Genomic DNA, 13,532 nt, shown 5'->3' on the forward strand with positions numbered 1-13,532 from the left:
TGGAATTTGAAGTTTAGTTTTGTATAGTTATAGTTTGTTTTATTGGTTTAGCCTTTCTTTTTTTATTATTAAATTTATTTCTCATTTTTGGTTTCCATTAGGTTATTGGTTATCTGTGTTGTTGTTGTAGGTAATATTTTTTGTTGCTTAAGTCAAAATAACTAACCTTTCGTTGTTGTAATTTTTCAAAATGCTTTTGTTTTTGGAGGAATCTGTTTGTGGTTTTTGATGACAAATGTTTTAGGGATTTCAATTACTTGATTAAATGTAATTTTAATTTCGTTTTATTTTTCTGTTTGATATTGGGCCTTAATTTCTTTAATATACTTAAGAATTATGTTGGGCCGTATGGTTGTTATTGGGTTTCCTTTCATGTAATTGTGTTTCTTCTCTTTGAAAATACGATTTTGTCTGAACGGATAGCGGAGTAATTATTTTCCCGATCTACAGTATTGGTTGAGGTTTGAATGAATTTCCTTCATCCTGCAAATCCTTCTTCATTCGTCCTGTTCAGTCATGTATAATTTTTTTTTTGTCTGCGCTTCGCATCTGTACGGGGTAATTGGCTCTTCTCTGCTGGTTTTGTTCCGTTTAAGTTTTTGTTCGTCTTCAAATCTGGGCTTTATTGATTTTGCTTCTTGGGTTTCATGTCAGATTTAATTTCTGAATTGTTTTGCGGTTTTTTTTTTTTGTTTTAATTTTGTTTCGTTTGATCTCCAGAATGTGGGTTTCGATCTGATGTGAATTGTGTGTTGTCAAATTAAAAGTTTTCCTCTCTTGCGGTTTGTCCCCTAAAAATTGTGAGGTGTAGTATTATGTTCGCTGGTTTAGCTATTCAATGAATTTAGGTCTTCTGTGTAGATAATCTCGAACTTGAATATTAGCATCTTTCTCTTCACATAATTGTCTGTTTTGGTTGATTTATTTTCCCCGGCTTCGTAATTTCTTTGTATATATTAGTCTGAGTCATGTTAATTTAATTGTTAGCTGTGTTTCCCTTATTCTATGTACGTGTTTTTAGTTTTCAGGTTGAGTTGTTTTATCAATTTTTTAAAAGGAGGCTTGTTTTACGAATGAGAGTTTTTAAATTCTACAAGTGTTGCTGAATCTGAAGACCTGTTTCCATACGTTTATGCTAATATTCATAGAGATCGTATTTGAGTTGTTATAGAGATCCTTTGTTCTAGCTCTTCCTAAATTTGTTGATCTTCTTTGTTGTTTTGTGTTTTAATGGTAACTGGTGGGATTATTTATCATTTTCTCTCTATCTTTTCTATTCTTTGTATTTTTTTCACTTACTTAATCTTCTTCTCTTGTTTCTTTTTTTTTTTTGGAGGCGTTTTCTTTGTTTAACGTTTAGGAAAACTACGACTTTATTATGAAGTTTGGGAAATTGTAGAGGTTGACAACATTGGTTAGGCTTATTGTTTTGCCTTAAGCTAGCAGAAAAAGACAAACTTGATCATTTGTTTGAAGTAGTAGCATTGTTCGCATCTATTCTCCATATCATTGAGGGTGCAAATGATTGTTGGACGGACTTCTGCCAATGTAGTGTAGTAACACTCGAGTTTTTGGACATTGACTCTGTGTAACGATTTCTTGATATTTTTCCAGCATTGATCACTCTTTGCCTTGTTTTCTTTCCAGCCTAGCTTGTCTAGCCAAAATTTCCCTTCTTCTGTCTCACCCCTGCACAACTGGACAATTCCATAAAGGTAAATACCGTTCTCCTAACTACTTCTGCTGCCTTTTTCAAGTGTGCCAATCCTTCTTCTGTGTTGTTTTTGTGGAAATACTCTTGGATCCCTTTGATGTAGTGTGCCTCCACATTTCCACTTGCAATGGTTTTTTGCATGAGGTCTTGGTATTTCTTGAGTGCTGCTAGGGGATTGATTGCTAGTGGGCTTAGGTTGATATGCTTGTAAACTCGGTGATCTTGTGCTGCTTTGGTTAGATGTGGTGATGCTTGCATAACATGCCTGACGTCTGTGCGTGACCTCCGTGCAACTCGAGAGATAATTTCTCCCAGCACATCGTATGGTAGTTCTTCAATTGAGTATGCCGTGTTTGTTTGCATTTTTGGCGACTTGTATGTGACTTATAGTTTAGACTTTGCGTTGATTTATTTATAGGCTGGTGGTGAGTTGGAGATTCGTTTGATTGAGAAATCTAGTTGAGATGAGAAAAACCTTATCATCAATGAGTAGGAAGTCCACTCCCATTAGTTAGCCTCCTTTTTTAACGTTTGGGGCAGGCCAGTGACGAAGCATCCTTCCAACGATCTGTTGGTGTAGGCGACCGGCTTTCAGATTTTCGAATGAAACAGCAGTGGAATCCATATTAGTAAGAAGCAATTTCAGAGAGAGAAGGAATGGTAAGAGGAATGCAATCGGAGAAAATGGGTTTATGGCATTATATAGCAATTCAAGTAACACCAATTGAAGGGAAAGTAGTGGGACTTCAATTGGAAGGAAAAGCATTGAAAGACTGTAATAACGGTTTCAGAGGAAAACGAACCGATAGAGATGGAAGTCAAGAATGCTGAAGAGGCGTGGCGTTTGAGGTCGACGAACGGCGGACGAAGGAGAAGCGATTCCGGGGAAGGGTTTTATGTCTACAACATGTTATAGGAATAATAATAGTTTGGGCCCTAAAAGAAATTTTAAAATGGGCTTCCAAAGACTCTAGAAAACTAAACATACGAATATGGGGTTTCTGAAGTACTATGGGCTTATTAAACATATAGATATGCTGAGGTGGCAGCACCAATAATGAGTAAAGTGTACTTTATATATATAGATTATCGCACCCAAACGTCACTATGAACTCGTGAACGTGTTATTTTGGAGACTTTTCTCACCTAACTACATTTACATCAAGAAAAATAATTTACATACCTTCTCTTCTGTTTTTGAATAAATGCAAAATTTATTCAACTAAATAACTCTGTATACATTTAATACCTCTAGGAAAAAATCTTAAAAAGATTGAAAAATAAGTCAAAGAAAAAGATTAGACTTGTCATGAGCCTAACCAACAACACTTGAGAGTTTCCGTTAGTGCATTTCCTTTATGGTTGACATTAGACTTGAGAGTCGATTCCTATATACCATTTGATCGATAGTTTGAGTGAGCATTGTCGGGGGTTTTTGGCTGTTCACCAAAAAGTCTTGCTATTGGCGAATATTTAATGAACATTTTCTCAATTGTGTTGTTTCAATTATAACAAAATACTAGAACAGAACGTTCCTTAATCAATGGAATCTACTAAAACAGATTCTTTTTTTTTTTGACCTTTTCCTCAATAAATGGAATCTAAAGTCAGTTGCCTAAGAAAGTCGCAGAAACTTCACATTCAAAATGTAACTTTTGTTTCCATATAAAGAAGGAACAGACTACTTTTATTTTTTCTTCTTTTAGCTTTTCACACTACGCACCGCCCGTGGGAACAATCACATCCATACTGAAAAAGACATTTATAACCTTACGTGAGCTTCCAAGAAGAAACCAAGAATTTGAAGATCTTTTTTCTCTCTTACCTATAGCTTAGTTGGCTTCAAGTTCCATGGATGTTCCTTCTTGGAAATACCAAATTATCTTCCTTTATACTATATAAAACTTACTCACAAACACAAACAAAACCCATCAATTATTTCTCATAAACTATAACACTTTTTCTCAATCCTCTCTTCTCTAATGGCATCACCCAAATCCTCAACAAGACCAAGCCAACAAGATCAAGAACCCACTAAGTTCCACGATTTCTTCCCAACAATGGCTGGAAAACTCGGTGGAGAAGGTCTAATCGAAGAGCTATGCAAAGGGTTCGAGCTTCTTATGGATAAAGACAAAGGAGTCATCACATTCGAGAGTTTACGAAGAAACGCATCCACGGTTCTTGGACTCGGAGATCTAACGGACGAAGATGTTCGATGTATGATCAACGAAGGAGATTTCGATCGAGACGGTGCGTTGAATCAGATGGAGTTTTGTGTTCTCATGTTTAGACTTAGTCCTGAACTGATGGAAGCGTCACGGTGTGTTGTGACGGAGGTGATTGAGGAAGAGTTTTCCGATTGTAGTCACCGGCAATGATAGAGAGAACCTTCTTTCTCTGTCAGAGTCTTTTAACTAATTTCTTACAAAATTAAAAGAAGACAATTCACAATATAATAATAAATTAATAATGTTGTTTTTATTCTCTCTTTGATTTTCCATTTTCCACTATTGTTACAGCTCATAGAAACTGTTTGATTAATACGATATGGAAAAACTATCGAGAAACAAAATAGCAAAGGATAATTTTATCAAAACTTTTTAGTTTAGGCTTCGTTTGTAATCATTGACCGAAAAAAATGATAAATAAATATATCTTTAGAGTGAAAATATAAATGTCACAAAATTTTGGCGATTTTGTTTTACAAAAAAAATCACTAAGATTTGGCCTAGAATGAACAAAAAGACTTTAACCCAAAAATTGAACCAAACTAAACCTAAATTATGTGGTTTAGTTTGGTTTCAGTTTACTCTTACAACCTATTTGATTAGAATTTTTGAAAGTTTTTTTATAAAAAAGTTTATTAGAAAGCTATCAGTTGCTTGCTGGCGAAATTACATGTCGAAACTTTCTTGGAGAGAGGTTCAACAGATCCATGGTTTAACCATTTAAAAACTATAAAAATCTAAATGTACAACAAACAATTAAAATTCTTCGAAACATTAATGTGTAATACTAAACTAATTTAAAAACAAATCGACAAAAATTAGATTAAAGAACTTTTAAAACATACGATCGATTAAACTAAATTGAAACTAAATAAACAATCCATGCCATAATATTTCCCACAAGCACGGCCAGAAAGAAGTCTTATTCGCCTCTATGTGTGGGAAGCCTCCAAACGAGCGTCATAAATTTCTTTGCTATTTCATTTGCATTTTCTTGCATGTTTTTAGTATCAACATAACACATCATAGTAGTAGAAATCCTACTGCATAAAAGAGTTACATGGATCATTTTCTATATAAAGAGACTTTTTGATTCATCATTAGTATTCAGTCATTCGAAAATTATTCTACAAATTTGATATAGATAGTGCGTAAGTTGATAATGTTTCTCATTTGAATTTTTTTAATGCAAATTTGGAGAACTCAATATTATATTCTAACTTATATATATATATATATATTGTATATTTTTCTGCCAAGATAGTGTCTAATCAATTTGACCGAGTCCTGTTATATAGGATGTGAGATGGACTCAAGACATCAGTATATTAGGTTTTGATTAAAAGGTATTTGTTTTCTCGACTTGGTCAGACTATCGATCGATATGCAGCTTAATGGCTAAGACATCAATACAGTTATGTGGCTAAAGCATCAAGTGTCGGGATAAATCGTTGGCAACTTTGGTGCTTTGGTTATTGGAGCTGCTTTGCATCAAAAAGATGACAAGATGGTAAAATGTGAGTTATGTGGTGCCCCTTGAACCAAAGGACTTCAGAATCAGATCATCCCGTTAAAATCGCTCACAAAAGGACGAATTCAGAATATCAATTTGTTATAAACAAAATTTTATAAAGATAGCAAAATGATTTTTTGACATTACAAAAATGTTGTAGGAATTAAGTGATATTCAAGTTTCTAGAGATTGTATTGGAAAGGAAATAATCAAAGCAGACATTACCACAACAAATATATTATATGCCTTATCAAAGCAAACCATCTTTGAGGCAAGGAATATGCTTGTAGGAGATGAGTCTTTTAACGGATATAGTGGTGCCAATAACAAAATGTGGAGAGACATTCGGAAATGAATTGAAGAGTCTATGTGAATTGCATAATGCATGTAAACATATCAATTGTTAAAAATAATTTTTAATCGACGCGATTAACATAGTGATATGGAGGGTATTCGTTATGCTTACATATTTATATGAATTTGTAACTTTATAATCAATAGGTTTTCTGTTTCTCATTGATGTGCTTTTAGGTTTGAAAACCTAAAGAAATTTTAAAAAGCATTATATGTAGAGATGAAAATTATTCGAATGATATCCAATCAAAAAAATTTGTTGATGATCATGAAGACTCCTCACAGTCATTTTCTTTCTTAGGATGTGTGCATGATTCCTTTAATCACTCAATCTAATCTCATATAATTAGCTCAAGTTCCGTCTAAGTACAAAAAAAACAAAATCAGAAAAAAAGCAAAGAGAAAATAGAAGTAAAAACAACTAAAAAAATTTGGACGGAGATGAATTTTTGAAGACTGCTATTAGAAAAAATATAAGGTGCAAGTAGAGATATACTCCATAATTAATAACGATTACATTATCAAAAATTGGAAGGAAGTTTTTGGTTGCTTTTTGATAGTATATTTTAAAAAAAAAAATACACATTAACTATGATATAGTATAATTTTTTAAAAAATTGAAACGTCTCGTCGTCGTCGTCGGTACTTGTGTCCACCGTGTGAGGAAACGCCGTGCGAGAGACATCTTAGAGCCAACGTTACCAAACATGAAGAGTTTGTGTAAGAGAGAGAGCGAGAGAGAGTGTCCGAGAGAGTGTGACAGAGTGAGAGAGAGTGGATTGTATATATAGTCATGAAAAAACTTGGTCGGCAAGTCTAAAGAACAGTGGATAAAGAACCCGGTTTACTTACTGGTTCCTTGTAATTAGTTGGTTAGATAGAATGGTTAACTGACGTGTATATAAGGGAACAGTAGAATTGGTTTCGTGTTGCAGTGCGTGAAAATATTTACAAATATAATATAATATGTAATAAAATAGGAATATATGAAAATATTGTAAAGAATTACATTTGTAAAAAATATATATCTACAATGTATTTTTGATGAACCAACCAATAAGAAATTGCATTTATAAAAAGTACACATTCAAAATGTATATTTAGACAGACCAATCCCTAAAAAATTACATTTATAAAAATGTGTATTTGTAAAAACACACTCACAATATATATTTTGACTAACCAACCCGTAAAGATTGCATTCGTGAAAATATAAATCATAACCCGCTCTACCATATGATTGTGGGTTTCGAAAACCAACTCTTGTACACTTCAAAATTCATGATAGTAGATTTGATTAAATTTTTTAAAAATATGTTATAAAGAAGTAAATTTTAGAATATTACACATATTGTAAAGTCTTATAATATAAGATTATAATACAATAGAACTTTAAATCCAAAAACCATATCAACTAATACTTTCAGATCATTTTTTGTATTAATCTAGAATTCTTACATATACATGGTCGTTGTTTGTAGTTTAAGTTGTAAAATACAAATATAGTTTGAGAATAAAAATTCTGAGTTAAAATTTCATTTAGTTAATATTTGAAATAGTTTAGTTTCTGAATAAAATTTGTATGTAAAATAATCAAAATTTGTTTTATTCATGTAACTTCTCACATTTTAAATTTAGTGAAAAATGTGGTTTCTTTCTAGTTTGGAATAGTTTTATATTGGTTTGTGGTTAAAATATGCAGCTAAAATTTTAAACTGAAGCTTCAGTATAAAATTATTTATGCTAAATCCCTTGGATTATATTGCATTTTTGTACATATTGCATTTGTTTTTGGCTATGTACTTTAAAATGCAAGTTCTGAAATAATAATCTTTACCTTAATTGTAGTTGTTATATGTCTAAAATATCAAACAAATTTAGTCATCAAAAACTGAATTAGTTTAATACAGTAAAACTTCTATAAATTAATAAGGTCGGGACCATGAAATGTTATTAATTTATAGTGGTATTATTAATTTATCTTTGTTATTTTCATAATTTTGAAAATTTTCTATTATGAAATAAGATACTTTTGTTTTCATTCATATTTTTATAAAATTTTCTTATTTTATAATTTTGGCTATCATAATATGATTGATGTCAATAGTCTACCAGATTATCCAAGTAAAAATGATAAATGTTAGAAGTTTAGAGTTTAGAAGAAATTGATGTTATTATCCTTCATGGTAATGATGAAGTCGAAAAAGATATTGCGGTACCTTTAAAACCAGTTAAATGTAAAGAAGCAATTATTGCATCTAGAACCCTCCACAATTTTTGGATATGATTTGAGAAGACAACACCAAAATTGGTACTATATGATTGTTAAGTTTTAAACCATGTTCTTGCGGACAAAGATTTCTCTAGATTTTCATCGGTATTATCGGTCCAACATAAAATTTTAATATATTTTTAATTTATCAGCTTAAAATGTGCAATTTTGTGTGAAATCTGAATTTAAGATATCAGTTATGAAGATTAAAAAAAAACTCTTAACAGAGCAATCACTGCCCTTAAAAAAGAAGGTATACATTTGTTGCACAAGTTTTATTTTAGTTATGTATATATGATGTATATGTAGTATAATATAATAAATCGAGCTGGAATATATATTGGCATGCAAATGAAATAAATAATGGTTCATACAAAGCTTATGAGTTACAAAAAAGTTGAAACCAAGTAGCTACATTTATACAAAGCTTATGAGTTACACAAAAATCGAAACATAGTAGCGAAGCCATTTGGAAAACTTAATCGAGAAATGAAGCAAATAAAATGTGGAAGGTATAATAACTAACATATATTTATAGGTAGATTTACATGTTCCTCGATTAGGGTAGATTTTAAGGTATATTCTTCTAATTTTTTAAATATTAACCATAATTAATTTGGTAATCAAATCTTAGAAGGAAATATTTTTGGATTTTGTTAATTTAAGATAGTAATTAATGAGATTTCGATTTCGCAATCAATTAGGTGACTAAAATTAGGTACAGTTTGAGAGAAAATATATTTGTAACTATTTTTCTAACTCAAAATTACGTACTAAATGTTCCAAAAATGTTTAGTAAATTGTATTTCTGCTAGGATTGTACCTGCGCTACAGCGCGAGAGAATATTTATATACGTAAATATGATTTGTAGTAGAATTGGAATATACATAAAATCTTATAGAAGATTGCATTTGTAAAAATACACATTTTCTGTTTTACATATATGATTTAAAACAGATTTTTTTTATATATAACAAATGTTAAGTAATCAAACTGTTAGGCCTAACTTATTTATTCCTAGTAAACGAGACCATACTAGTTCGTTGATTCTGTCTATATAGTTCGAAGTTAATTTTGGATCTCATGATATGTGATAAGAAATGGTTGGACCTAAAAAGGAAATGAGGGAAGTCAAAAAAAAAGAGTCGTTACTCGATCGTTTGCTATATTTTTAAGACTTCTTAGTTTATATATAAGCCCTTAATTTATCGATAGTTATTCAAGGTGAAAAAAGACTTCCGAGGTGGCTTGCTTTCCTGGGGCTGCTAGTCTTTCCAAATTATTAACTGATACATATAAAAATCAGGGTTACGCAAAAAAGAATAACCAAACATCTGCATGTATATATAATTTAACGTCTCTTAATTTTTTATCCATCACAAGATAAATTACACATCACTAGTATATTTTTTAAAAAAATTACACATTAACTATGACTCGCATGTCCTATGTGAACATTTTCCCGACTTGCGCAATCAATTTAATGATGTTTCAAAAAAAAAAAAATTCAATGATGATTATGTTCATGTTTATCACTGTCCTATTTTGGCAATTAATTAAGTACTATACTCTAAATAATTAATCAGTCAGGGGATTACATTATGTAGTGTTACATTTAATACTCCAAAACCAATTTTAATCTCATTTGTAGAAATCGTGCTATCATAATGTGTTATTAATGCATTTTTCTTTTGTAGTGAAATCTCATTCATTGTATTTGATTAAATTGAAGTTATTTTCTTATTTAATTTTAAAATTTACTTTTTTTTTTATTATAGTCACAAAGGTAGTGACATAATTTATGACCAAACTAACTGAAATAGTGACTAATTATAACGAGTAGTTACAAAACATTTATAACTAGTAATGACGTAAATTTAGTCACAGAACTCTGATAGTTTAGTTACCATATTTGGTCACAAATCCGTATTTATATTTGTGACTATATATTTTGTAACAAATTTGACATAAATAGTGACATAAGTTAGATACCTTTAATTTAGTCATAATATTATGACTAAACGGTAACGTATCTATGCCAGTCATAATATTACGGCTAAAAATGGTAACGCATTTATGATCATGTTAATATGTCACAATTTTGTATGTAAATTGTTATAATATTCAGACCAAAAGAATAGTCACATTATTCTGGTCACAATATTCACTTTTTTTGTAATGCAAGTGTATGTGAAGTAGGGATGTTCAGTTTGTTTGACGAAATTATTCGATTGAGATGTAGAGAGTCTATATATCCTTCTTTGTCGAAGATTTTTTTGTTTGTTTTAAGTCTAAGATATTCAAAATGTGATATGGCCTATGACTATATATTTGAGCCTCTTTGATTTTTGCAAATGTGTTGCTCTTTTCCTCCTATAGAGCGAGAAAAAATAACATAAACATATAATATTTAAACATTTGGATCTTCATGTTATATATAAACAAGATTTGTCTTTGAATAAAGTAGATCTTGTGGTTTTACAGTTGGGTTTTTGTTTTTGGAGAGCTAAGTAAAATTCTAAAAAAAATTAAATGGCCAACTAAAATAAAATAAAATTTTCCTTTCACATATAAAGAAAATGGAGAGGCTATAAAAATATTTATAACAAACGTCTTAACACATCATCACTCATCAAAGTCCACATTTAATTATTAGATCTGTGAGTATAGTTTCAACTTTCAACCCACCTGATCATATTTCTACTTTTCATTGGTCAATTTTCTTTTATAAAGCAAAATATAGGTTGCACATTGCGAGTGTATATATATCATCATGTAGGTAGGCTAATGCGTGTAGCCATGCAGTTCATGAGATCCTGCAAGAGAAGACCAAATCATGCATGTACGTATCTTAAGCGACACTTCATTTGGTCAATAAAGTTATATAAAGCCGATCACTTTGTTTCCACGACATATCCAGCAGAATAAGGGGTGAACTGATCATTATAAAAGAAATGGGGTGTAAAAGCGAAGCATCCTTGAATCGCAGGCCAACTTTGGCATTTTTATCATTTTCTTTTTATCTTAATTTGTTTATACATCATATTATCTTCTGGTTAATACTTTTATTAAAACTTAAAAATAGTAATTCGAAGATTATATGTTACAAATCTACAATATACATATACAGGTGGATCCAATCCTTCCAAGAGTAATGAGTGAACACATAGTAAATATTTTTCTATTTTCGAATACTTAATTAGTTCCACAATAAGGTTGATTATCTTATTTCAAAAACTAATTCTACTTAAACTTAAGAAAACAAAGATAAGAGAGTGCTTCTCCTTTTCTTTTTTTCTTGCGCTTCCTCTTTTGTCTGAAAGTATGAAACAACAACCATGGATTGTAATTATAACTAGTGACCAATAAATATTTTACATATAGACTCAAGAACCAATAATAACTTGGCACATCGAACTTAAACACCAGTAAAAACTAGAAATGCATTATTACCTTAAATAACAATATGAAATGACATGATGCTTCTCATATCTATGTCGACGTTTTCCTAGTAGTTAGAAATGAAATACTCAAGTGCTGACACCATGATTATGCAAACGAAGAAAAAACAATAACGCATTCGATACTCATTTGATAGGATGACCCGTCAAAATCACGTCCACATTCATTTATTTGATCTCGTATCACACAACTATTACTATATATAGTATATATCTATCGTCAAACAACGTATAGTTGTAATTTTATACTGTGTTATATATTAACTTATTATTGGTTGGAAAATTAGATGCATAGTCGTAGTTTTATGCTTAGATGTAGAAAATTAAAAGTCAAAAAAAGAACAAATAATAATAATGACGAGAGCGATGATGCAAGAGCTTGAAATCGGAATATGAATTGAATCAAAGAGCCGTCGAGAACGAGATCCAATGGCTAGAATCTAGATTGTCTTCATCGGAGATCGGACGGACAATATTTGTTGGACCCTACCCTCCGGTCAATTTAACACCTACTCGGTGTTGTCTTCATGGGGCTCGGACCATATTCGTTGACTTGTTTCACTTTCTCAATTTCTCAATCCTTCTCCATAAATATCTTATCCATATTTTCTTATAACTTATGATTCAAATTAGTGGTGAATTATGTGCTGGCTATGCATTAGGTGTAACTAAAATGAGGTTGAATGATTGGTGTGGTAAATAAAAAATAAAATAAAAATTGAATTCCAGAAATTTGTGATTTTACGACGACTTTAGTTTGATTAAAAAATTTTTGCTCAAAAAAAAAGTTTTATTAAAATATATAATCTTCCATTTTGTATTGCAAATATTTTAGTTTTAGAACTATGACATGTTGGTTACTAACATCTAGTGTCAATATTGTGTTAAGATTGATTAGTTATTTAATCATGGAATTTTTGAATAGATAAACACCATAATTTCAGGTTTTGAAAAGACATCTTCTAGAGAAAACAAGTATAAGCTGAAAGCTCTGTTTTTTTTATTTTTTTTTTTATGTACAGAAATTAAAAACAATATTGAGGGAAAACGAACATGATGATGATGAGCGTGACAGCAATATATCATCATTATTATGTTATTTTTATCATTTATTTATTTTTAAAATAAAACCAAGGTTTTTCATTTCCCGCACCAACCCCACTTTTCTTTATTTTTCCATCCAATGCAAAGACCAGGTGCCAAACGACTGCGTTTTTATTTGACCACGTCTACCCCCTACTATTAATCGATTTTTCAAAACCCCCCCGTTAGTTTTGTTTCTTAATTTGTTAGCTAATTAAGTATAAACAAAACAAAAAACATGACATCATGCGATTAGTTTTTTTTTTTTTTTTTTTTTTTTTNCGATTAGTATTAATGTTCCTTTTCTACCAAAAAATATAATAATGAAAATTCGTGAATTCTATTTAATATTTAAAGATAAGGCGTAACATTTTGTTTCTTCAAACTGATGTTTTTTTTTATATAAAATTTTACTAAACAAATGTTATGTTTGATTTTGTATTTTGACCAAAGTTTAATTGCCAATATATTTGCCCAAAAATAAAAAAGGGAAATTAATATAAATTAGAAACTATGGGGTGTATATTCAAACATAATATTTGTTATTTTTATTTTGTACACACACAATGACACAAGTCACTTAAAGTTGAACAAATAGTTTTTTGGGGGTTGAATTTGACGAAATCAAATCAAGAGTACCGGGAAAGAAATTAAGAAAAGTATTTGGAAAAAAAAAAGGAAAAAAAAAAGGATAGAGAAGAAGAAGAACACAGAGATCATCTTCTCCCACTCTATAAATACGCTTTCTCCATTTTCGGATCGTTGAACAATCAATCAATCTCTCTAAAACGTATTTTAGTATCTTCTTCATAGATTCTCGAGAAGAACGAGCGACGTACTACGATGGCGACTAAAGTATATATCGTGTATGTTAAAGTTTCACTTTTTTTTTTTTTTTTTTAA

General features: G+C 30.6%; 2 protein-coding genes and 1 long non-coding RNA gene across 4 annotated transcripts in view; all 3 read left to right on the plus strand.

Annotated features, from left to right (window-relative positions):
* LOC104725968 lies at positions 428-2,843 on the plus strand. Of its 2 annotated transcripts, none has more exons than XR_757994.2 (3): positions 428-558; positions 1,648-2,040; positions 2,133-2,843. It is a non-coding gene; the product is annotated as an uncharacterized LOC104725968 (long non-coding RNA). The 2 variants fall into 2 exon arrangements; XR_757993.2 differs by having other exon boundaries at positions 1,648-2,035.
* Positions 3,585-4,205, plus strand: LOC104725969 (calcium-binding protein PBP1-like). Its single transcript, XM_010444721.2, has one exon. The coding sequence runs from the start codon at positions 3,697-3,699 to the stop codon at positions 4,093-4,095; it is 399 nt and encodes a 132-aa protein (XP_010443023.1). The 5' UTR covers positions 3,585-3,696; the 3' UTR covers positions 4,096-4,205.
* The window catches only part of LOC104725970 (NAD(P)H dehydrogenase (quinone) FQR1), a 2,272-nt gene continuing 2,092 nt past the window's right edge, over positions 13,353-13,532 (plus strand). Inside the window, exon 1 of the mRNA XM_010444722.2 lies at positions 13,353-13,495. Coding sequence (XP_010443024.1) covers positions 13,473-13,495 — 23 coding nt within the window. The 5' untranslated portion in view covers positions 13,353-13,472. The remainder of the gene's footprint in view (positions 13,496-13,532) is intronic.

The sequence above is a fragment of the Camelina sativa genome, chromosome 11, assembly GCF_000633955.1.
Source record: "Camelina sativa cultivar DH55 chromosome 11, Cs, whole genome shotgun sequence".
In the NCBI taxonomy this organism is placed as follows: domain Eukaryota; kingdom Viridiplantae; phylum Streptophyta; class Magnoliopsida; order Brassicales; family Brassicaceae; genus Camelina; species Camelina sativa.

Excerpts from the sequence above, each read along its gene's own strand:
- LOC104725969 (XM_010444721.2), top strand. The coding sequence starts at position 3,697 with ATGGCATCACCCAAATCCTCAACAAGACCAAGCCAACAAGATCAAGAA.